Here is a 22,348-nt window from a genome sequence, read left to right on the forward strand (position 1 = left end):
TAGGGGGGATGGGCCTCTCTGGTCCTCCTGTGGGCCCAGACCCCAGAGCCCATTCGTGCTAATGACTAAGGTCGGCATCCCGCATTCGGACGGGGGTGGAAAAGCGACGGAAGCCAGAGCGGCAGCAGCGGGGGTGGGGGTGGGGGAGGTGCAGGGGGCTGGAGGCGCGCCCGCCCCGCCCCCAGCTCTCCGCAGCCAGGGAGGCGGCCTTTGCATTTGCGCTGCTCTCCCGCTTCCCTCTCCTGGAACATCTGTTTCTTTTCTGCAGGGGGGTGGGGTGAGAAGGGAAGAAAGCAAGCGAGGGTGGGGGGACCCAGGGCGCCCATTCGGGCTTTCAACTCTCGCGCGTAATTGAATGCAGCTTCCCAGTAACCGACCCAGCACAAAGGGGACCTTTCACGGGCAGTCCCGCCAGGCCGCCAGGCAATCAGGCGACTGCTCCAGCTCCGGGCCTCTTAACAGCTCCTCAAAGCCACTCAATCAGCAATTACCGGGCCTGCGGAGGGGAGCGGAGGGGCGCGGGGAGGGGGTCGGCGGGAGGGACGCCCCGGGGAAGAGCCGGCAACAAAAGAGAGGGGGGCAGAGGAGAGCTTTTTGGTCTCCCGCTGTTGCCAGCACAGCGCAGGGACGTAGGGGCCAGGCAGGGTCCCCTCATCTTGCTGAATCTCCTGAAGTCTGGTGGGACTGTGCTGCCCCAGGTGACAGGAGGTCCCCTGTGCGGCTCCTTTGGAGGCTGGAAGCTGGAGTCGCCGTGGCCCAGGGGCTCCCTGCACCCGTCTAGGCTGAGGCCAGCTCTACATCAGTCCCTTGGACGCCCTTCCCCTGGAACCAGGGGGCCTCTCCTGCGCATCAGAGGTGGGGGAATGTGCTGAGTGTCTCCCTCTCTAGAAGCCCCCACGAGGCGCAATTTTGTCAGGCATCTGGGTTTCTTGTACTAAAACAGCTAGAAATCTCCCAGGAATGTCCTTGTTCTTTCTTTCTGTCTTTTTCTTTCTTTCTTTCTTTCTTTCTTTCTTTCTTTCTTTCTTTCTTCCTTTCTTTCTCTCTCTCTCTCTCTCTTTCTTTCTTTCATGTTTATTTATTTGAGAGAGAGAGAAAGAATGTAAGTGGTGGAAGGCAGAGAGAGAGAGAGAGAGAGAGAGAGAATCCCAAGCAGGCTCTGCCCTATCAGCACAGAGCCCGATGTGGGGCTTGAGCCCACGAACCGTGAGATCATGACCTGAGCCAAAATCAAGAGTCAGATTCTCAACAGACTGAGCCACCCAGGCACCCCTCCCAGGAATGTCTTTTTAAAAATGTCAGCTCAGCGGGGCCTGAGGCAGTGGGGATTGCCCCCACTTCTAAGCTCTGTGATTAAGGGCAAGCTACTTGACCCCTCTGAGCCTCAGTGTCCCCAGCTGTTAACTGGGAATCCTGCAACTTGCCTGGTGGGGCAACTGGATTTGCAATGAGAACGTGCACAGTGCAGGACTTGGCACAAAGCAGGGGCCCCACGTGTAGCGTTGCCTCTTTCCTCCGGGCTCCCTCTGCCCTGGCCATAGTGTGTTTCTAGTTTGGCACAAGCTTGGGCTTCCTGGGCCTGTATGGGTCAGGCTAAGGAGAAGCCGGAGATGGGCCCCAGTGAATCTCGTAGACTCACGGCCCAACCCAAGAGGCGAACACTGATAAAAGACCGGAGACACTCAGAGGGAGGGGTTGTCAGAACCACTCAGCCAAATGCACACCTGCAAACCTGCACGGCTCCTCCCTTCTCTGCATGACCCAGTCCCGTTCGCACTCTGAGGCCCAGCTGAAATGCCACCTCCTCCAGGCAGCCCTCTGGGAACCTCCAGGAGGATGGGACCTTCCCCCAAGATACCTCAGAGGGCAGCACCCCAGGAGACAGGAAGCCTTTTGTTTCCCATTTTCCTCCTGAAAATTATGGCGTGGCGCCGTAAAATTTTAATACGTGAAAACACGTGAGTATTCGATGCACGTGGTCTTCCCTAATGGATCATAACGCAGTTAATGCAACGTCCCTGAGAGTCGGTCCTGCTCACCACCATAGCTGCCACATGGAAACGGTGCCCGGTACTGCTTAGTGGGTGCAGAAGAATTCGCTGTTGAATAAATGCAGCAAGGAAGGAATGAACGGGTCCCAAGGAGGACAAACCAGCAAGATGGCCACACAGGGCCCGACCCCAGCGTGGCGCACAATAGGTGCGTAGAGGGTCTCAGGTGGGCCTGGCTTCGTCATTGGTGGCTCCCTGACTCATGCAATAGATAACCCCGCCAGGCTTTGCAGGGGGCTGTGAAGGTTAAGTGTGCCATTCTGGAACAATCCCTAGAGTCATTCTTGGCCGCCGGGAAGGGCTCTGTAAACATTCACCATTAATGACTGGGTGCTCAAAAGTGTTACAGAAAACCTAATTTGTCCTGTTTTCTTACTTTTCCACATAGGCTTAATTTCACTGCAATGGGTTTCCTGGGGCTGCCCAGGAAATCACAAAGACTGAGTATTTATTAGAACAGGCGTGCCCTGGGCCGAGAACTGCTTTTCCATTGAGATTTACTTGTGTGCTATATAATTTTTCTCCCATACTTGGGCTCTTATTTTGAAAATGACGTTGGAATGCAGCCATGCTTTGTTTTCAGAAGTTATATCAAACAAGCTATGGGTTTTCAAACCTCAGCCTTTGTTTCCTGCACCCCCACCTCCCACCCCCAGCCTGGAAGCCCCTTCATCAACACCCCTCTGGGGACAGCCCTCCCAGCCCCAGTCTTCCCACAGCCCCGTTAAACCACTTCGTAACATCTTGTCATGCGCGTTTGTTTATAAGCAAAGCGGACTTTTGTTTATTACCCTATCACAGGGAGAGGGCCGGGCAGATTTCTGCCAATTTTGGGTTGTCACTTTTGGGTGGTCTGACTTGGAATAGAAACCAGGCAGCATATGGAGAAGTCACTCTCAGAGGATGCAGGGGGAAGGGTATACTTCAAAAAGTCAGGCCCTCGTTCTCTGGAGCAGTTGAAACGGGGCCGGGGGGGCCCATGTGCCTGCTGACCCTCAAGAATGCCCCTCCAGAAGCCATCCCATGCGGGCGGACTGGGGAGCACCCGCCTGAAGCCCCAGATTGCAAGTCGCGGTGGTTGTCTACACAGCAGACACCGGCTCGTACTTGAGCCACATGTCACAGAGGCGAGCGGGTAGTAATCAGATCTGCCTATTTATGTTTTCAGCAAGGGCATCGGAGGGAGACCAGCCGCTCTGTGTCCATGTCTGTCCCCTCCGGCCCACGAGCAGCTCCTTGGAGGCAGGGTCATGTCTCCATCACCTCTCTGTCCCTGGAGTACAGGCTCAAGAACTGAGTGTTGAGGAGAAGTCAGCGTGTGCCCCCTGCCCCCCACCCCCCCCCCCCCCCCCGGGGTTGCCCTCTACGCCCTGGGCGGGGGCGGACATCAGGCCTCCTTAGCTGTTAAGACACAAAATTTGATGTGACCCCGGAGGCAACCAGGCAAGGCCTCTGGGTGAAGCAGGGCCCTGTCCTCTGTTTGCTGAGCCTGTAGGGGCAGAGTCACAGTCTGCTTGGGGTTCTCTCGGTGACACGTAGGGGCTCAGGGTGGTGGCTCTTTCCCAACAGGTATGGAAACAATTCAACATTTTGACACTGGCACACTTAACGGTCCTGGCGCCCTGGGCCTGGGGGACGTGAGCGACTGATGGCTGAATAGTCCCGGGGGCCTCCTGATCCTGGCACCTCTGAACCTTTGAAGACAGGCTTGAGTTGTTGTTTGTGTTTAAAGAAAAGCCACAGTTATTTGTTCTCAAGAGTGTCTCATCAGCTGGTTCTGAAGGCCCTTCCAGGAGGGTCTGCCACAAGGGTGACATCACCAGCTTTGGGACAGGGTAGGGCCAGGGGGCCAAGCTGGGCTCTGCGTCAGAAGGCCCGTGTGCAAGGTCTGCCTCTGTGACTCGGGCGCTGGGATCCTGGGTTTGCACCTTCTGGCTGTGGGGCCTGAGCCAACTCAGCGGAGCTCTGTGAGCCTCAGTTTCCCCATCTGGACAAAAAAGATGACACAAAGGCCGCTCGGAGGCTCGCTGTGATTACAAAGTGGTGAGGCACATGGGATGATGGGTGCAGCCCCAGGCGGTGTGGCCATGGCCATCAGTGTCACTCTGAAGGATCGCTCTGAATGTGTGCTTCTGGCCTTGGTCTAAAAGGAACAGCTTTACAACTGTGAGCCTTTGCGTTTCTCTCTTGCTATCCTACTAGGTCTGGACTAGCTTGGCCAGCTTCTCCAATGACCCTTTCATGCCTGACACCAGTGTGCAGAGTGCCCATGCACCATGTGCCAGGAAGGACACCGGGGAGGTAATAGACCTCAGGACGGTCACAAGTCCCTGACCTCATGGAACTTTGCTTTCAGAATAAGTAAACTCAACTCAGCCCTGCTGAGCTCCAGATCAAACCCCAAACCACCCTAAAGACCACAGGCAGAGCTCTAGGCCCAGGCTGTGGTCCACTGCTGCCCCCGAAAGGGAACGTGGGCGTTCTGCCGTGACAACTGGCTTCTGGAACTGGGAGGCCTCCTCTCTCCAGGGCACGTGCTCCCTGAAGGTGACTGGTTCCAGACGGCTATGGAAAGTGCATTCAAGCGGTGGGCTTGTGTCGAACAAAAGACACCAGTGGCAAAGTGGGGGAGTCTAGGGACTCTGCCCGCCTTGAGTGGGCGTGACGGAAGCAGGGTGGTCTTCGGATGAGGTTTCTTCTCTCAGCAACTCCTTCGAGGTGGGGGTGGGTGGCTGGTCTTAGGGACCAGCTCCGCATCCTGGGGGAGGCTCCTCCCGACTCTTGAGGAGATGGCCCCGGGCCATCTGAAGACATCTGGGCAATGTCTTTTGCACTCAGAGGGCTCCCTCCCTGAAAGGTCAGTGCCCAGCCAATGAGTGTGCATGAATGATGCCCTCTATAGAAGGACGAAGGAGGCTGATCAAAGCAGGAAGGAGAGTCCCCCCTGCTGGCCACTGCCTTTGCTCTCCAGAGACAGGAGTGTGGCTTAAGCGGCCTTCTGTTACAGCCTCACGGGCTGTATTTTTTTGAAATTTACCTTGAGTGCCTAGAGCCTAAATGCCCATTGCCATTTTGGGGAGAAAGAAAGAGGAATCATGCTTGAGTGAAGCATGGCCTCACAAGTCCCAGGATGCATATGGCCGCAGAGAGCGAAACACTTGTAACAAGATGCCATAACCTGAATTGTGTGAGTTCCTGTGTCAGCCAGGCTAAGTTGGGGTCTCTGTCCCTGCCAGCTCAGAGCTGGGGTGTTAGCTCCAGCCTTGTTTGCTCTGCCAAGCCCATCAGTAACCCTGGAGCTGAACAAAACAGCAGTGAGCCAGAGGCCCTTGGTCTACTGGGCCCACAACCGGAACCCGGGCATGCTGGCACCACCTACCCGGCCGACAGCCTTGTTCCCTGCTGGCATCTCTTCTTCCTTGGCCTCTCCCAGGACTGGGCATAAAGGTCTAGGGTGTGGGACACAGTGGCCTTTCTTGGCCCCTCCCTGGGCAACCACCAGGCTTGGCCGAGGCCAAGAGGGCTGGGTGGGAGGCCATGACATAACTTCATTGGAATGCACTCAACCCCCCTGTCCCCATAGTCTGGGACAGTGTCCCCATGTGGCCCACCTAATGGCAGCCTCTCTCAAGCTCTGTGTCTCTCCCAGAGGCACCATGTCCTTCTTCACATAAAAGCTGACATTTATCGAACAGTTGCCGTGTGCGCTGTGCTAAGCTTCTCTGTGCCTTAACCTCAGCAGTCCCACAGCCCCATGACAGTGCCCGTTAGCATCCCTGCCTGTAGAACAGATGGAGAAACTGAGGCCCAAAGAGGTTACCTACCAAACCCAGGATGCCCGGGCTGGCGGGCAGCAGAGTCAGGATGGAAACTCAGGTCTGAATCTCCAAAGCCTAAGGCCTCACTAATCTGTACTGCTTCCCAGCCTCGGGGCTCCAGAGCTTCTGGCCCTCAGTTTCTAGAGCTCATTCTGACCCTAACTAGCTACATTCAGCCATTCTCCAGGCTCTGGCAATGCAGGGCTCCTTCCCCTTGCTTCCACGAGATCCTCTGCAGGCCAGAGCATGTGGGGAGATGCTGGAAACTCTAGAGGACTGTGTTCTTGGCGGGGCGGGGGGTGGGGGTGGGGTCTCACATCTAGTCAAGGTTATAGGGCCCCGTCAGCCCTGGAGCAAACTCTGAGCAGAGCTTGGGAGGTGACGGCTGGTTCACATACGACCCCTCCTCTGTCTTTGCGGCTCCAGAAAGGAAAGGAGGAAAGGAGGCCCATGTGACGGGCCGCACTCTCAGAAGGGGCCGCTCCACTCCCCTCTCCGGGGCGCCTGGCCCCCCTGCCCCTCACCTGAGAGTCGGAGATTTCTGAGGGCTTCTCGGTCAGGCTGCTGCTCTCTGCCGGGATGAGGTCGTTGTACTTGGTCACGTCCTCGTCGGAGTAGTGGAGGCTGCCCGGGCTGGGCCGGGGAGGAGATCTAAGAGGGAGCAGAAGGGACACTGAGAGCCAGCCTTTCCCAGAGCTGCCGCTGTGGCTGGAGAGGCCATGGCAGGGCCAGGAAGGGCAGGAGCCCTCGATGGGTCTGTCCTGCGCTGTTGCTCTCTGTGTCTGCTCCTCGGACAGCGGAGCCTTGGGCTGGGGGCCCCTCCAGGGGTGGGAGAGGCTCAGTTGGGACCAACCTCCTGAACCAGCTTCAGGGAAATGGGGAGGGGCAGCACCCCACTCGATCCTCCACTTGTGGTTTCAAGGCCTCGGGGCACTGGGATCACTCGGCAGAGCCCCCTGAGACCCCCGAGTCGGAATCCCAGGTGAGGCCGGCGTGCCTGTGCAGACCAGCTCCCCGCGTCACTCTTGAACTCACCAAGGGAGCTTCAGAGGGTTAACGCCAAGGGTCAGGAGAAAAAGGGAAACCACGGCCTTTTCCCTCCAGATCTGCTCAGAGACCAGAAATGAATTCCGGGCGCCAAGTCCTGCTCCACCTTTGACAATCAGCCTTCGAGAAAGTGCGCTGCCCGCTGAGTTAGAGGCCTGGCTCTACCTCACCTGTTCGAACACGCAGCACGAGGCACCAAGCAGCCCGCCCGCCATGGGCGCCCAGAGGCTGGAGGCAAGGGCCGTGCTTTCCTGAGCCCCCTGAGCTGGGGGTGAGGGCGGTGGGCCGGGCGCCGAGCAGGTGGCTGGGGCCGTTCATGACTCTGCCCTGTTTGTGCTTCCTCAGGGCCTTGGAGTGGGGGTGGTCTCACCCCAAGATCTGCCCAGGTGTTCTGGAACTGTGGCTCTGAACGCCAGCTGCTCCCCCCCAGGGGCCGGCAGTGCCCTTGCTGCAGAAATGCTCTTCTGAGAACAATCCCGCGGCCTGGGAACAAGTCACAAGCAACCTCCCTGCCACCTCCAACCTCTCGTGCTAAATCTGCACTGATTTTATTCCAAACAACGGAGCTGCCTCCTTAACTACTTACAAATAAAACAGTAACAGCATTGGCTGCAGTCTCATGTAGACGAGATGGGCAAACATGTGACGTTGGGAGGGGGGAGGAAACGGGGTGCCGGGCTAACACGATCTTGGCCACAAGTAGGGTGAGCGGAGGCAGGTTGGGGGGGCCGACAGTGTCACCAGGGCTGGGTCAGACTCCCAGAGCCCGAGGCTGGTTTGATGCAAACAGGACTTCTGTGTACACACAGCAGTGTAGGGGGCACGCAGGGGCCGCGGTGTGTGTACTCTGGGGGCGTGAGAAGCAGGCGAGGCCAGGCCGTCTGTGAAACGCCCCCTTGTTCCATGTGGCAGAGCCCCGGAGCCAGCCTGGCGGGGCTGCGGTGGACAGGCCGGGCCCACCACCTCGGCCTCAAATGGCTCTTTCTTTGCAAAGCTAGATCTGGCGGGGGATGAGAGCCGGGCCCGCCGGCCTGCGTGCCCCTCCCTCTGTCCTCCCGAGGAACACACACATGGCCTCTTTCCTCCAGGACCAGACAGAGGGAAGCTTTGTGAGCTGCGCGCCTGGCCGGCGTGCACCTCCGACGAGCTGGGAATGTTAAGAGGGCCGAGGCCAGAGACAGGCGCTCCTGGGCCGCAGCCCCTCAATCTCTCCTGAGCTCCCGGGGGCATAAAACGGCCAGATCACATCAGGTGAGGGTCCGGTGGGCCCCGGCAGCTGCCCTTGCCCTTGGAGGTGCACAGCCCAGCCTGCCACGGGGAGTGGGGTGGAGGGAGGGGGACCCAGGGTTGGAGAGAATTCAGGAGGAAACAGGAACGGGCGCACCGCCAGCCTGGACCTTTCCTGGTTGGCTGTTCTCAGATGCCGCCCTTTGAGGGCGATGCTGGGAGCATGGACTTGTGGGGTAAGTAGGAGAAAATTGTTCTAGAAGATGCAGGAGCAAGGACCAGGGGAGAGGGTGTCCACACTCTGAGTGCCCTTTCTTCCCAGAATTGGGAGGAGATGGGCAAGGCGTGAGCAATACCGAGGGGCCTCCCGGTACCCCCTGCTCAGGTATGTCTGCCTAGACCTACCTGTGCCGCGTCCCCCTCACTGTTGGGGCAAAGTAGCTCTCAGGGCTTCTGGACCCGCCGCCAGGAGCAGCTGGCTCCAAACAGCAGGGGGCTGGCTTGCGAAGTTGTATAAGCCCTTTGCATTTCGCTGGCATTGGCAGAAGCCCTTTGTCGCCACCTCCTTGTGGCGTTTCCCCCACTGCGCTCTCATACTAGGCTCTGGCCCCCAGATCCCGGGTGTGCCTCCCGGGCCCGGCTGACCATTCCCGGTCCCTGAGCGTGAATGCCATTTCCGGGACATGGAGGCCCAGCGGGCCCTGTGTGCCCTGTGCCCTCCCCAAGAGTCCTCCACACCCCAGGCACTGCGGGCCCCCAAACCTCCATCCTCTGGCCACCCCCCGACTCCCGACGCAGAGATCCCCTTACCTGGTGTACAGGCCGTTCTTCCGGCAGAAGGAGTTCTTGACGGAGAGCCTCCGGTTGTTGAGTTCCAGGGCGGGGAAACTGCTTTCGTCCAAGCTCATCATCTCTCCATGGCCCAGGGCACCAGACTTGGCATTGTTCCCTGGGTGGGCAGTGGGGGCGGGGGAGACAGCATCCAGTCACTCGGGCTGTCCCTTTAGACCGGTGGCCTCCTCTCTCCCGCCTGGCTCTCTTGTTAGAGGGAAGACTAAACCACACCACGGAGACTGCGTGCAGGGGCCCCGGGCCGCCCCGCCCATCAGAGCAGGTGCATCCCTAGGAGAGAGAGAACGCCCAGCCCCCTCAACCTTGCCACAAGGGGAGGCAGGCCCACGGGAGTTCCGTCCAGCCGGCGGGGCTTGGTGCCAGCTCACCAGAGTCGGTCTTCTTGGCATACTTCTTGCTCTGGCCCCGGATGATGAGCACGAATACCAGCAGCAGGATGAAGATGAGGCCGACGAGGGCAATGACCACCAGGAACCACCACTCCTCGTAGAACGGGTTGGCTTTCTGAGCTGGGACACGGATGGGGGGGTTAAGTCCAGGGTGCTCAGCCCCCTCCTGCCTGCAAACCTCCCGCTCCAGCCGGGACCCCACCACCTGGCTCTCAGTAGGCCGGGTGCATGCCGTCTCCATGGGGGAGACCCTAAGACACGGTCGACAGGGACAGTTTTAGCTCAGGTGCCCGCTCTCTTCTGTTGTTGGTCAAAGGATGCTTTTAGTTCTGAGGTGCTTCTGGACTCACTGGGAGAGAGTGCTCCTGTTGGTATTGATTAGTGATGTCTGCTGAGGACACAGGAGGGGAAGCAGCCATGTAGTTACTTCTGGACTCACTGGGAGAGAGTGCTGGGATTGATTAGTGATGTCTGCTGAGGACACAGGAGGGGAAAGCGGTCATGTGCTTGTTTCTGGACTCACTGGGAGAGAGTGCTGGGATTGATTAGTGATGCCTGCTGAGGACACAGGAGGGGAAGCAGCCATGTAGTTGCTTCTGGACTCACTGGGAGAGAGTGCTGGGATTGATTAGTGATGCCTGCTGAGGACACAGGAGGGAGAAATGGCCATACACTTGCTGGTTTTCCTTTTTTCTTTTCCTTTCCTCCGTCCCCGCTCTTGCCACCCACGGCCCAAGGGCTACCCTGGCAGGCAGACCCAGCTTTGTATTGGAAAAGTAGCTGTCTGGCCTGTGGTAGGCCTGTGAGAGCTTCTCCCTGGGGGCAAGGCTCAATCTTTCTCTGGTGGCAGAAAGTGGGGAAGAACCAGGAAGGTGGACGTGAGTGGGTCTTTAGAATGCTTCCTCCAGCCAGGGCTCTGCTTCTTTCAAAGCCCCCAGTATCATGCCTTTTTCTTTTTTTTTTTATGTTTATTTATTTTTGAGAGAGAGAGAGAGAGAGAGAGAGAGAGAGAGAATGCGGGCATGAGTAGGGGAGGGGCAGAGAGAGAGAGAGGGAGACACAGAATTCGAAGCAGGCTCCAGGCTCTGAGCTGATGCAGGGCTCTAACTCACAAGCCACGAGATCATGCCCTGAGCTGAAGTGGGACGCTTAACCGACTGAGCCACCCAGGTGCCCCTCTCACTACCATGCTTTTTTGCACCCGGCCACTTCTGATCCGGGGGCTGCCTGATGAGGGGCTCACTCTACTATTTCCCATGATCTGGTTCTATCAACCCGACAAGGGAGAATGTATGTGGGAGGAGGGAGGCAGCCGGGTTTCTGAGACTCACCCAGTGGATGCAAATTTTGAGCTATATTTCTGCCTTGAGAGAAGGGGCCCTGATATTAAAACTTGGTTAGTGACTGGATTCGGGGTCATGGGTTTTGGCATCAGAGTCCTCTGTGAGTCCTCTGAGACATGTTGGATGGGAAGATGAGAGGAAAAGGGGGAGGGATAGGAGTCCTATCCCCCCAGCTCTGGGCACTGCTCCCCAGGCTGCTGACTCTGTTTTTGGGGGCGGCTTCCATGGAAACACACAGTTGATGGCCTGGGTGAATCTCCTGGGTGATGAGCTCACGGAAGCTCTCATCTTGGGTCCACTGATTTGTCCACAAGCCCCACTGAGCCTCCTGCCCAGGGCTTCTGGAATCTTTGTAAAGGAACCCCAAAGACGCACCGCCCCAGCTTCCTGTGGATCTCAAAACTAACTCAGGCCCTGGCCCAGGCTCCCTGCCTTGGAGAATTGAGAAGACAATGCCTTTTAGCTCCCACCCCAATGCTGCTGGTGTTATGCTGCCTGCCTCTGTCTTCTTTGCCCAGCACCAGTCTCTGCCACAAGGCTGTTCCATGGGGTGCCCTCACCCTGCCCCACAGGCAGTACCTGGCACAGACTGGGAGGGGCTGCTGGGGGTGCCGAAGCCGTAGTCGTTGACGGCGATGACCCGGAAGTCATAGCTCACGCCCGGCTTCAGGATGTCCATGCTGAACGTGTAGGAGGTCACCTCCTTGGGGATGTCTTTGATGAGGATGTCCCATAGCCCCTCGTCTGCAAGAACATCGGGAGGGAGGCGCCCTATGAGGGAGAGCCCCTCCCATCCTACCTGTTCCCTCGAGAGCAGAACCTGTCTGGTCTGTCCCCTCAACACAATCCCAGCAGATGTTTTGACAAAGATGCCTTTTTGGAGTCTCTGACCCTTTGTTCCCTTTATTAAAATATCTGTAAAACATTAAAAAAATGTGTGGTACGCAGAAAATATTGTCACAAGCAACCCAATACCCCCAGCCACAGGAAGAGACTCAGCATCTTAGCCCTTGTGTAGAATAATGCAACTTACCCGTTTTCCGTGTCACTAAAAAGTGCTGGTCAACGTGATTTTAAGTGGCTGCCTAAGCTTTTATCACATGGGTGTACCCTCCTTTCCTTAACCGGGCCTCTATTTTTCTGACTCCCACCGCCCCGCCCCCCACTTCCTATTCAAAATATACACAGTAGTGGCGTCAGACAAAAAGAAGAGACTTCTTAAAAGAGCTGGAGGAGGGGTGGGGCTCGCCCGTGAGGCTTTGGTCAAGTTGCGGCGACGGATGGGACCCATCCTAGGAGGCCGAGGAGAAGAGATCTGAGAGAGAGCCCAGAGAAGCTTCGAGGGGCTCTCCACCTGTTCTCTACCCATGTTGTTCCCAACCACCCCATCCTCTGAGCTCCTGACTTTCTTTTCGGACCTGCCCCTTTGTCCGTGGCTCTCTGGGTCTTGCCCCCTTGGGACCTAATTCGTTTCCACCGCATTCAAAAGGAGCAGTGAGCGTGCTGCTCGCCCAGGAGAAGTGTAGACACACTGACGGGCAGGCTGGGAAGGGGCCCCGGCCAGAGGCTCCACGCAGGGCCGACGTGGCTGGAACGGCGCCCGGAGAGTCGGCGAGTCCTGCCTGTGCCGGGACAGGGCTGACTTGGTGACCAGACTGTCCGACCACCCTTTTCACAGGGTCCAGGGGTCTGTGGCGGGTTGAGCTCCTAGGTCCTCCATTCTGTGGCCTGGCAGCCCTGGACGAGCTCCCACCTGCCTCCTGCTCGCACGAGCCTCCCAGCTCCGGCCTGACCCCTCAGTGAGGCGCTGTTCCTCCTCGCCGGTTCTGGGCTCCTCTGGGAAGAGTCGCCCGTCGGGTCCATAGGCTACCCCCTATTTCCAGCTTGGCCCTTGCAGGGGCTGACGGAGTCTCTTTCCTTCACCAAACGTGTTACAGATCCATCCACGTCAGGAACTCTAGTGGAGGTACCGTCACCCCCATCGTCGCCGCTGAACTGTGGACCAAGGATGTGCTGGCACTTTCCAAAGCTGCCTTCCGGTCCTACCCGTCCAGATCCCTCCAACTCAGAGGCAGCCGTGAGGCCCCGTCTGCGTTCTGCTGTCCTCACAGAGGCTTGGGGTCCTGAGCGTGGCCTCATTTTCCATCTTCCTTATTTGTTCTGGGCGTCTGCCTCACACACACACGGTGGCTCTCTCCTGCTAAGGCTAAGCAGTCCCTCCAGGGCAAGGACCACACCTGATTTGTCTCTGCAGCCCAGTGCCCAGCACCCGCATCCTCTAAGAGCTGGCTGGATAACTGAGCACAAACCTTCTTCCCCGACCTTTTCATAGCGTCAGGGGCCCCGATTTCAGTACCGCATGCCTCGAGATCCGAGGATCAGGGTGCAAGTCCCCTCTCCTCCCATGACCTTGAATTCTCTCGTTCACCTTCAATACCAGTCACAGTGATGATCATGACGATGGTGATACCAATACAGCAGCGACATTCATTCCTCATCCGTCAAGCATCGTGGTTCTAAGGGCATTACTTTTCAGACCCATGGCAATGGCGGGGAGAAGGAAGAACCATCGTCCCCAGGTTACAGATGAAGCAACCGAGGCTGGGAGAGAGCGGAACCCATCTTCCCGAGGTCAGGCTGCCCTAAGTGGCAGAGCCGGTGTTTCGGCCTAGGGCTGTCGGACTCCTCTGGGCACTGAACACCCTCCGGGTATCCCGGATGCTGCCGTTAGAGACCTGCAGCTGATTCAGTGCTGGCTGGGTGGGCTCGTCCGGGACCCTACTGCCCCGCAGAGGCTGGGGGCCTCCCACCCGCTGTGTGACCCACCTTGTTCCACTCTGCACAGAAACAAACGGTGGGGCCGGGCAACGGGGCCTCCAGCCCTGGGAGTCGGCTGATGCGCACGGCGGGTCCTACGGGCCAGACACCTTGAGTGCGTCCCTCCCTGCTTTGCGGTGCCTGGCTGTTCTGGGTTTGCAGAAAGCAGGCACGGTCGGCTGATTCTGTCCAGCCATGCGGCGCAATTCCACCCTGGAGATCAGGAGGACGTGTGGGGAGGTAGGGGTGCGGAGGTGGGGGATGCTCTCCGGCAGCCACAGGGGGAGGCAGGGTTTTCCCCTTGCCCTCCACCCGCACTCTTTCCTCGCAGCCTTCGACCTCTGTCAGAGCTCCTGGGTTTGGCTCCCAGTCCCGACCCTTCAGGGCTCCCGCCTTGATCCCACCTGTGTGCACCAAGGCACAGCCCCCAACCCCGAAACACCGGGTCCCACGCTGGACCACCCAGGGAACGTTGGAAAATGAGCAGGGCGGAAGTCTGGAGCCAACATTCCATAGCCTGGCATGCCGGCTGGCTAACTTGGATGGAAAACATAGGCACGGGCCTGGTCGGGAGAAGCACACGGCGGATTCCTGGCCAACTCAGCAGCCGGCACTGGAGGGCAGGGGAGGGACCATCTGGGGTGGGGAGACAGCCAACCTCGCACACATCTTCCAGCTACACGATGGATCTGAGTTGCTTAGATGTGATAGCTCTCTGCCACTGCAATTATTAGCATAAGATTAGGGCAACGAGGACGTGCTGGCATTAACTATTTGCTACTGAGATGATTAGCGCTCAGCTACCCGCGGGATTAAGTTTGTCACTGGGATGTTGCGATGCTCCCATTAGAAGTATTAGCCCCGATATGCCTGACTGCCCCCCGTGACGATGATTATTTGCTATTCATGCTGGAGCCGCACAGTCGTGTTTTCCTTTCTTAACTTCAACCGGCTAATCCGCGGGCCCCGAACAAGCCTCCAGCTCTTCGCTGGCACCGGCACCTGCGATTAGCGGAAACCTAGCAACGGACTGAGCTGGCGGCGGCCGAGGGCTCCGGTGGGTAACGGGAGCCGGGAAAAGCAGGTGTCTCGGTGACTGTAAAACAAGAGTGCTGAGAACGGACCCCTGGAGCGACTTCTTAGTCGCTGGTCTCCTGATGGCTCTGGAAGTTCTTGTGATTCGGTTTCAAGCTTGACAGGAGGGGTCGGTACGGTTACAGCAGTTGCTGAGATACTCAGGATGGCAGAGACAGACCTTAAGGAGGCAGCCAGGGCCCCCGGGGGACAGCCGGCCTCCGTACGGGCCACTGGTCAGCAGGGTCTCACGTAAGACTCGGCGTTTAACCGAGGCGGGGGAGGAGACCAGATGCTTTGCTCCTCTGGCTTCTTGAGTCAGTCCTTACCCGGCCCTAAGTGCTGTTCTCTAGGGGGCCCCAGGGGGCCTCCAGGGGGCCCCTGACTTAAGCGCGCAAGTCTCCGTTTCCCACTCGCCCCAGGCCACCTCTAGCTTCACCTGGAGCGGCCTAAGTGTCTTCTCAGGAAGACGCACGTGCGCCAGGGGGAGGGGTTCTGGGAGGAGGAGAAAGCGAGGCCTGGGATCTGCTCCGGAGGGAGGCAGGGTGTACCTGATGGTCTGGCCTCTATGACGTAGCGGGTGATGGGCCCTTTGCCGGGGTCTCCGCTGGACCAGTGGATGGCGATGGCGGAGCTGTACCGCACGATGATGGGCACTCCAGGTGGCCCCGGGGCACCTGCAAACAGCATAGGGTGAGCAGGAGGAGGCGTGGCACCCAGCCCCTCCTCCCTGTGCTCTAGGAGGCGGGGCTGGGCAGCGAAACCAAGCCGGGCGGAGTCTCTAGAAACCCTGCCAGTGCCCAAGGAGGCAGGCCGGGCCTGCCCGACGCAACTACGTTCTCTGGGCCACCCACACCCCCACGTTCCGATTTCTAGGGCAGGAGAGGTATATCGGGTAATGCCAGAAAGATCCCTGGAGCAGAGTCAGGAGAACCGGGCTCCTTGTTCCAGCCCCAGAGCTCATTACATGGGGGACGTGGGTCAATTCACATAGCCCTCTGGTGCCTCAGTTTCCTCATCTGTAAGGCCCTTTTGGACTGTAAGGCTTGAAGGGATGTGTCCTGGGGGGACAGCAGAGGCGACTGTGATGACGTAGCAGGCCTTTGGCAAATGAGGGTTGGGTTTTGGGGGCTGAAGGGCTTCCCGACGTCTCGTCTCCTTGCCTATCATGGCAATGTCCTCCCTACTTCCTGCCTGAAATCCCCCCCGCCCCGGAGCATTTGCACCCAGGCCAGGCCACAGCAGAGGCTGGGACCGCTGGAGGAGGAAGAAGTGGGCTCTGTTGCTGGCTGTCCTGGGGTGGCAGGTACATCAGGATGGCAGCCTGTCACGACGGCCACCCGGGGAACTGTCCCCAGGAGTCGAAGCAGGAGAGACTTTACTTCTGAAGTAAGAATAGTGAGCCAATCCTACCTATCGAGGGTCCCGAGCCTGTCCTCTCTGAGGGTGCCCTGCCGTTCAGGCCAGTCCCCTGGGCTCTCACTGTCCCTGGAGCCCTGACCTTGTGTGCTGTCCCCTCCATGTCTGTTCCTCAGGAGACCCGGAGCCTTGTCTCCCCAGAGCTGGGGACACAGTTGGTGCTTCCTACGCACTTGTGGGGCAGGGGGAGCAAGTTGGTTAGTGAGTGGGTGGGTGACTGCTTGGCCGAGTGTTTCCTGCGGATACCCACAGAGAAGAAGCCTGGAGTCCAGCTCCGGACTGAAGATCCTCCAGACCCAAGGGATCTGGACAGCAGGCCAGGGGCGCAGCCCATGGCCCAGCCCTTGACCTCAGAGGGCCTCACCTCCTTCCTTCCTTCCTTCCTTCCTTCCTTCCTTCCTTCCTTCCTTCCTCCCTCCCTCCCTCCCTCCCTCCGTCCCTCCCTTCCTTCTTCCCCCGCGATGTGCATCCTGTCCACAGCACAGGGCAAAGGCGGCTGAGGGGTCAGGGGGTGTGGGACACAGCCCAAGGGGGGCTGTGAAAGGTGGGGTGGGGCTCTCAGGACCCCGAGTTCTCATTCTGCACAGGACAGAACTCAAGGCTGAGAGAAGGAGAACTGTCCTTAACCTCTTGTACTAGAAGCTTCCAGCACTTCCAGCCACTGCCTGGCCTGGAGGGAAAAGGATGCCTGGAGGCATGTCCTGTCCCTGCGGACCCTTCCTCGCCCACACTCGCCGGGTACAGCTCAGCTCGGCTTCAGAGGGACCCCCACCACATCCTCCAAACTTCCTGCCTCCCCCTCCCCACCCCTGCCTGGGAGCCTTAGGTTAGAACAGTGTGTCCTTCAGCCCTCTCCTGTCCCCGCTGCTCCGCCTCCCTTTGTCCCTGCCAGCTCTCTTCCTGCTTTTGTTTCCCAGGGAAGTTGGCTCAGGTGAAGAGACGGCACAAGAGGGGCGGGGGGCAGGTGAAGGGCAGAGGGGGCGGCTTCCGGCCACCCGCAGGCCTTGTTCCAAAGGCGGGCAGGAGCCAGCCGGCTTCTCTGCAGAACAAGAGGCGGGGAACCACAAGTGCCCACAAAGAGAAAATGAAGAGGGGCCAGGCCAACCCAGCACGAGAGGGCACGCCTGCCTGCCAGGTGAGAGGCGAGGGCAGGAATCCACCTCCAGGCCCAGCTTGCCTCCCAGAGGTTCCCAGGCTGAGCTGGGCAGGGAGGGGGGGGGCGGGGAGAGGGGGGAAGGGGGAGGAGCAAAAGGAGGGGGGATTTCAGGGAAAGTTTGAGATGGGGCTGTGCACTTTCTCAGGGAAGGAAGGAGCAGAGGCTGGGCAGTGGCTTTTGTGTTCAGGAGGGGACATCTCGCATGGGGGACAAGAATCTTGGAGAACCAGACTCAACCGCAGCAGGTGCCCTGAAAAATTCCCCCAGCCCAAGGAACCTCAGGAGGTGTCACAAACTTAAAAGGAGCCACTCTTCCCTTCCTGCTCCTCCCCGCCCCTCTGCTCTCCCCTCCCCACCCCACCCCTCCCCTCCCAGGCACAGGCTCAGCCTGGCCTACAACTGCCTTGCTCCTTTCTTCCCCTAACCACGCCAGCCTCTGTCACCTCTGTCTAGGAAGGACAGGCCCCTGTGCCCATGGCCTGGAACCCCCCCTCCAGGCACAGTGCCCCTCACAGCGCTGGGCAAAGAGCCACCCTCAGCTCTGGTTCCTGTGCAGGTTCCTGGGGTGAATGCTCAGAGGTTCTGATTTCCCGGGCCCAGGAATGTGACTTACTGCAGGCACCCTGGGGGCCTCTGACATATGTGTCCACGGCTCAGGCCCACCGTCCCTCACACCTGGACACCCAGCCCCTTCCCTTCTCCTCTGCCATAGCTGCCTTGAGAATATGACAAACACTGGTTGGTATTTCCTTGCGTCTGTCCGAATTGCCCCACGAAGTCTTTCTCAATCCCCTCCCTTAAATGTCTCCCTCACCACCCCCTTCTTCTCCGCTAGGCCCCGCCCCCATACGCTCTAGGATCATGGCTCTGTCACGTGTCTGCTGTCCCCACTAGACCCCATCTCCCTCGTCTCTGCATCTCCTGGGATCTAGCCCGGCTCCGGACAACCCCTTCTGACTTGGGGGGCCGAATGCTATGTGGGGGGCAGCACTCCCCTCGTCCGCCCCGTGCTCCCCTACCTTCTCCGGGGCCCGTGGTGACGTTGGCTTCGATCTCCGGCCCGTAGGTGAAGGTCTTGGCTCTGATGCGGAACCTGTAGGTCATCCCCTCTGCCAGGTCCTTCACCTTCAGCCACAGAGGGCTGTTCCCCTTCACGTCCACGGTCACAATCTTACTGACACCTGGGAGGGAAGCACAGCATGTGGGGACAGCAGGGGGGCAGGCGGTGGCCTCAGGGGAGAAGAGCTGTGTGCAATCTGTCCACTGACCAGGCACAGGGTCCTTTGGCATCTGCTGGGAAACGACCCCCCCCGCCCCATCCTGTTTAACTGAAACGTATTCCAGATGGATCCTACGCTCTGTTTACTCCCCCACGTCGACCTGCCCAGAACTTTAATCCCAAGGATCACCTTGCAGAAAGTGCTTCTGGAAAGACACCACCTGAGTCCAGAGTTGGAGGGGACACACCTCAACCCAGTCCCGGTTTGGCCACATGGCCAGACGATGCCAGACTAAGGAACCGGAAGGCCAGTGCTCACACTGAGCCCCCCCGGGGGGGCCAGGCAGAGGCCACTGTGGTGAGAGCCTGTCCCGTCCGCCTGCATCTTGTCCCCATGACCTCTGTCCTCTCCTTCCTGTCCGAGGGAGAGATGGCCCCTTTCCCGGGTCCTGCACCTGACCGCATCTCCTTCTGGGGCCCAGCCCTGCTCCGTGTCCCAGCACACAGGGCGGCTCTGCAGAAGGAACTAGCTGCTGGCGGGCAGGCAGTGCCGGGAAGACTGAGGGTCATTGTTCCCTTGGCTGACCCAGAACTGCCGGCCACTGCGGCCCTCCCAGGGCTCCACCCCTTGTTCTGGCCCCGCTCTGTAGCCAGGGAAAGGTGAGAGCGAGGTGACCCCAGAGGCGGTCACCTCCGGCCACCAGGCCACCACCTGGTAGGCCAGCCACACCCCCGAGTCCTCGCTGGGCTCTGGAACGGACCCAGGCAACCAGGGGCAACCTCCTTCCTGCCTCTCTAAGTAGATGGCGGTGATATCCGGGCTCACTCACGTCAGCGTGGGGGTAGAAAGCTGGCAAGTGTCTCTTGTCCACAGTCAGGGTTAGCACGGCCCGGACTGGGAGCCTGGGAAGGGGGCAGGGTCCTCACCAGGGCCTGGAGGAAGGGGTGGGGCTCTAAGGACAGCTAGGTGAACAGGGGTCAGGGTGAGGGGAAGACACTTGCACAGCACGGTTCTTGATCTGAGGTTCACAAGGGAACAGGGGTGCAGCGACCCCCCCAAACTCGTGCTTTCCGGGGAGAGGCCCCAAGGCTTTTACCAGATTCTCAAACAGGTTGCTGACCCCATGGGGGGCAAAGACCTATCCGGAGTAAGGTTGACCTCCTAAATTTTTGGGGGGAGCAGGCACAAGAGGGACCGTCAGGGCCTCCCTCATCTTCCCAGGCCTGACAGCTGCCTGGCCACCGTGGGACCCTGTATCTCTCACAAGGGGCCCTCCCTTTCCTCCCCACTTCCGTCCACGGACGGGGAAGGAGACGCAAATTCTCTCCTGGGACTCGGGACTCCTAGGTTGCTGCCCGGCTTTGCCCCCGACTTGCTGCGCGGGAAATGCCCTTTCCCTTGTCTGGTCCCAGTTTCTGCCTTTATAAGCTGAGGAGATGCTCACCACACCCAACTCTGTGCAGTAACCCCAAGCCCTTGCAAAGGGAAGGTTGAGGGAGCCACGCTGGGAGGGTCCCCACTCACCATCCACCGGGGTGCAGGGCTCATACACCAGCCGGTAGCCCTCCAGGATGCCGTTGGGGAACTGTGGGGCCTCCCAGGACACGTTCACTGAGGTTGTGGTCAGCTCGCTGAACTTGACCGAGCTGGGAGCACTGGGGGCTGCAGACAGACAGCAAGTGGTTTGCTTCCTCCTCCCACAGACGTTCAAAACCCTGCTAGGCTCTGAGGAACTAGCAGGGGTGATTGGGTCTGGACCCCGGGAAGAGAGAGAGGGCGGGGGGGGGTCATCAGAGGTCATCAGTACCCCCTCCTCTCCCCTACTGACGTTGCTAGCACTCGCTTTCCAATACCAGAGTCCGAGAACTGGGAAGAAAAAGTACTTTCTTTTCCGTAAAGTTGGAGAACTCCATTTCTTCCTGCTAAGTGGCCCCGGACCCTGGCTGGGAGCTCAGGACACGGCTGTGCTGCACCTCCAGGGTCGCTGTGGGGCCAGGCGATGTCCTGGCTTCCTAGGGCTTGTGCTTCCCCTTTCCTGGTGGAGAAGGCAGGGGCCTTCTGGGCCTCAGAGCATGAGGTGGGCACTGAACAAGAAGATGCCAGCACTGCAGCCACGCGTGGCCTTTCTCCCGTCCCTGGAGCCCCAGGGCTTGTCACCGAGAGACCACACTGTCAGAAGCAGAAAGTCAACCATCCGGAAGAGATGCCTTCTTGGCCTGAGAAGCCTGGAAAGACCCTGAAAACACGGAGTGGGGGGGGCCTGTGGGGGACTCTGATGGGGAGGACAGAGGAAGGGAAGGAAGCACAGAGCTGGCTCCAGGCGGGATGACCAGGCTATTATCGTCCGGTGCCGCCCCCCACCGAGCCTAAGCTAATCTGGACCCTGCTTCCGCTCCAGCTCCAACAGCTCCGGGAGGCAGCCCCAGCCAGCAGTCTTTGAAGGAGGAAGGCCAGCTCAGGGGGCCTTTCCTGCCTCCCCTAGGCAAGAGGGACATGGGTCAGAACACTTTGTCCTGCTGACGGAAGCTTCCAGGCTCTCAGGGGCTCACATCCGGCCCATGACACTGACAGAGAGTGGTCTGGACAAGCAGGCACATGCACACACCAGACCCTTGGGAGCCAGTGGAGGAAAAGGGTTTCTTTGGAACCACAGCTTGTCCTCAAAGAAGATAATACTTAAGAACTGACTCCACGGTCTGGCGCTCTCTTTCTTAATTTTTTAAAAATGTTCACTTACTTTTAAGAGAGAGAGAGACAGAGCGTGAGCAGGGGAGGGGCGGAGAGAGAGAGGGAGACACAGAGTCCGAAGCAGGCTCCAGGCTCTGAGCCATCAGCACAGAGCCCGACACGGGGCTCCCACTCACGAGCTACGAGATCATGACCTGAGCCGAAGTGGAATGCTCAACCCACTGAGCCACCCAGGCACCCCTGGCTCCCTCTTTAAGAGAGAGGTGATTGGGGCGCCTGGGTGGCTCGGTCAGTTGAGCATCCGACTTCGGCTCAGGTCATGAGTTCGTGAGTGGGAGCCCCGTGTCGGGCTCTGTGCTGACGGCTCAGAGCCTGGAGCCTGCTTCGGATTCTGTGTCTCCCTCTCTCTCTGCCTCTCCTCTGCTCATGCTCTGTCTCTCTCTGTCAAAAATAAAATAAACATTAAAAAAAAAAGAGAGAAGTGATTTATAGCACAGGAAGCAGCAGGTTGGGAAAGATGCTTCAAGGCGGGCGGGCCGGGGTTGCGGAGCGGGCAGGACAAAAGGCTTGTATTCAAATCCACAAGGAGAGAGGTTAAGGACAGGCAAAGGAGGCTGCCAAGCAATGAAGACAGCCCAGGACAGCCCACCTGGCCTGGTCTTGAGCCTCTGCTTCCCCACAGACCAGCCAGGGGTTCCTGGGCAAGAAGCATCACTTCCCAGGCCACCCCTCCTCACTGTGAAAGGGGGGTAGCACCAGCCCTGCCCGCCCTGGGGCTTCTGGACCCGAGACCTGCCTTTGGACACTGTATATAGGCCCAGCACTGCACGTGCAGGCAGCAGGGTTCTCACCATCCCCGTCTTCTCAGCCCTGTCCCACCGTCCAGCCTCCCAACTGGCCTCCCTGACGCCCTCCCCTCCCCTCCATCACTCTGTCTTCTGCACAGCAGTCAGGATGATCTTTTAAAAACATAAACCAGATCCTATTGCCCAACGGCTTAAACCCACCAATGACCCCCCCCCCCCCCCCCCCAGCGCACTTAGAATCTGTCCCAGGCTTCCTTCTAAGCGTCCCCCCTGCCCCCACCATCCTGTACGGGCCATTTTCTCTCATGCCACCTGGCATTCAGTTCCTCTAATCCCTCCAGCCTCCTGGGCCTTTGCACCTGTTGTTTCCTATGCCCGGAACCCCTCCGCCAGAGCTTCCCACGCTGGTCCCTTCTCCACCAACTCTCAGCCCTGACGTCA

The 22,348-nt window shown here is 58.9% G+C and overlaps 1 protein-coding gene across 3 annotated transcripts in view; it reads right to left on the bottom strand.

Annotated features, from left to right (window-relative positions):
- SDK2 (sidekick cell adhesion molecule 2) overlaps positions 1-22,348 on the bottom strand; it is a 266,484-nt gene that overhangs the window by 7,094 nt on the left and 237,042 nt on the right. For 2 of the 3 annotated variants that reach the window (XM_047833518.1, XM_047833516.1), the window contains 7 exons: positions 19,938-20,075; positions 18,213-18,374; positions 15,170-15,295; positions 11,307-11,471; positions 9,364-9,504; positions 8,954-9,092; positions 6,394-6,520 (listed from right to left, as the gene is read on the bottom strand). In XM_047833518.1, coding sequence (XP_047689474.1) covers positions 6,394-6,520; positions 8,954-9,092; positions 9,364-9,504; positions 11,307-11,471; positions 15,170-15,295; positions 18,213-18,374; positions 19,938-20,075 — 998 coding nt within the window. The remainder of the gene's footprint in view (positions 1-6,393; positions 6,521-8,953; positions 9,093-9,363; positions 9,505-11,306; positions 11,472-15,169; positions 15,296-18,212; positions 18,375-19,937; positions 20,076-22,348) is intronic. The other variant, XM_047833519.1, reaches the window with a different exon arrangement.

Source organism: Prionailurus viverrinus, chromosome E1, assembly GCF_022837055.1.
Source record: "Prionailurus viverrinus isolate Anna chromosome E1, UM_Priviv_1.0, whole genome shotgun sequence".
NCBI lineage: Eukaryota > Metazoa > Chordata > Mammalia > Carnivora > Felidae > Prionailurus > Prionailurus viverrinus.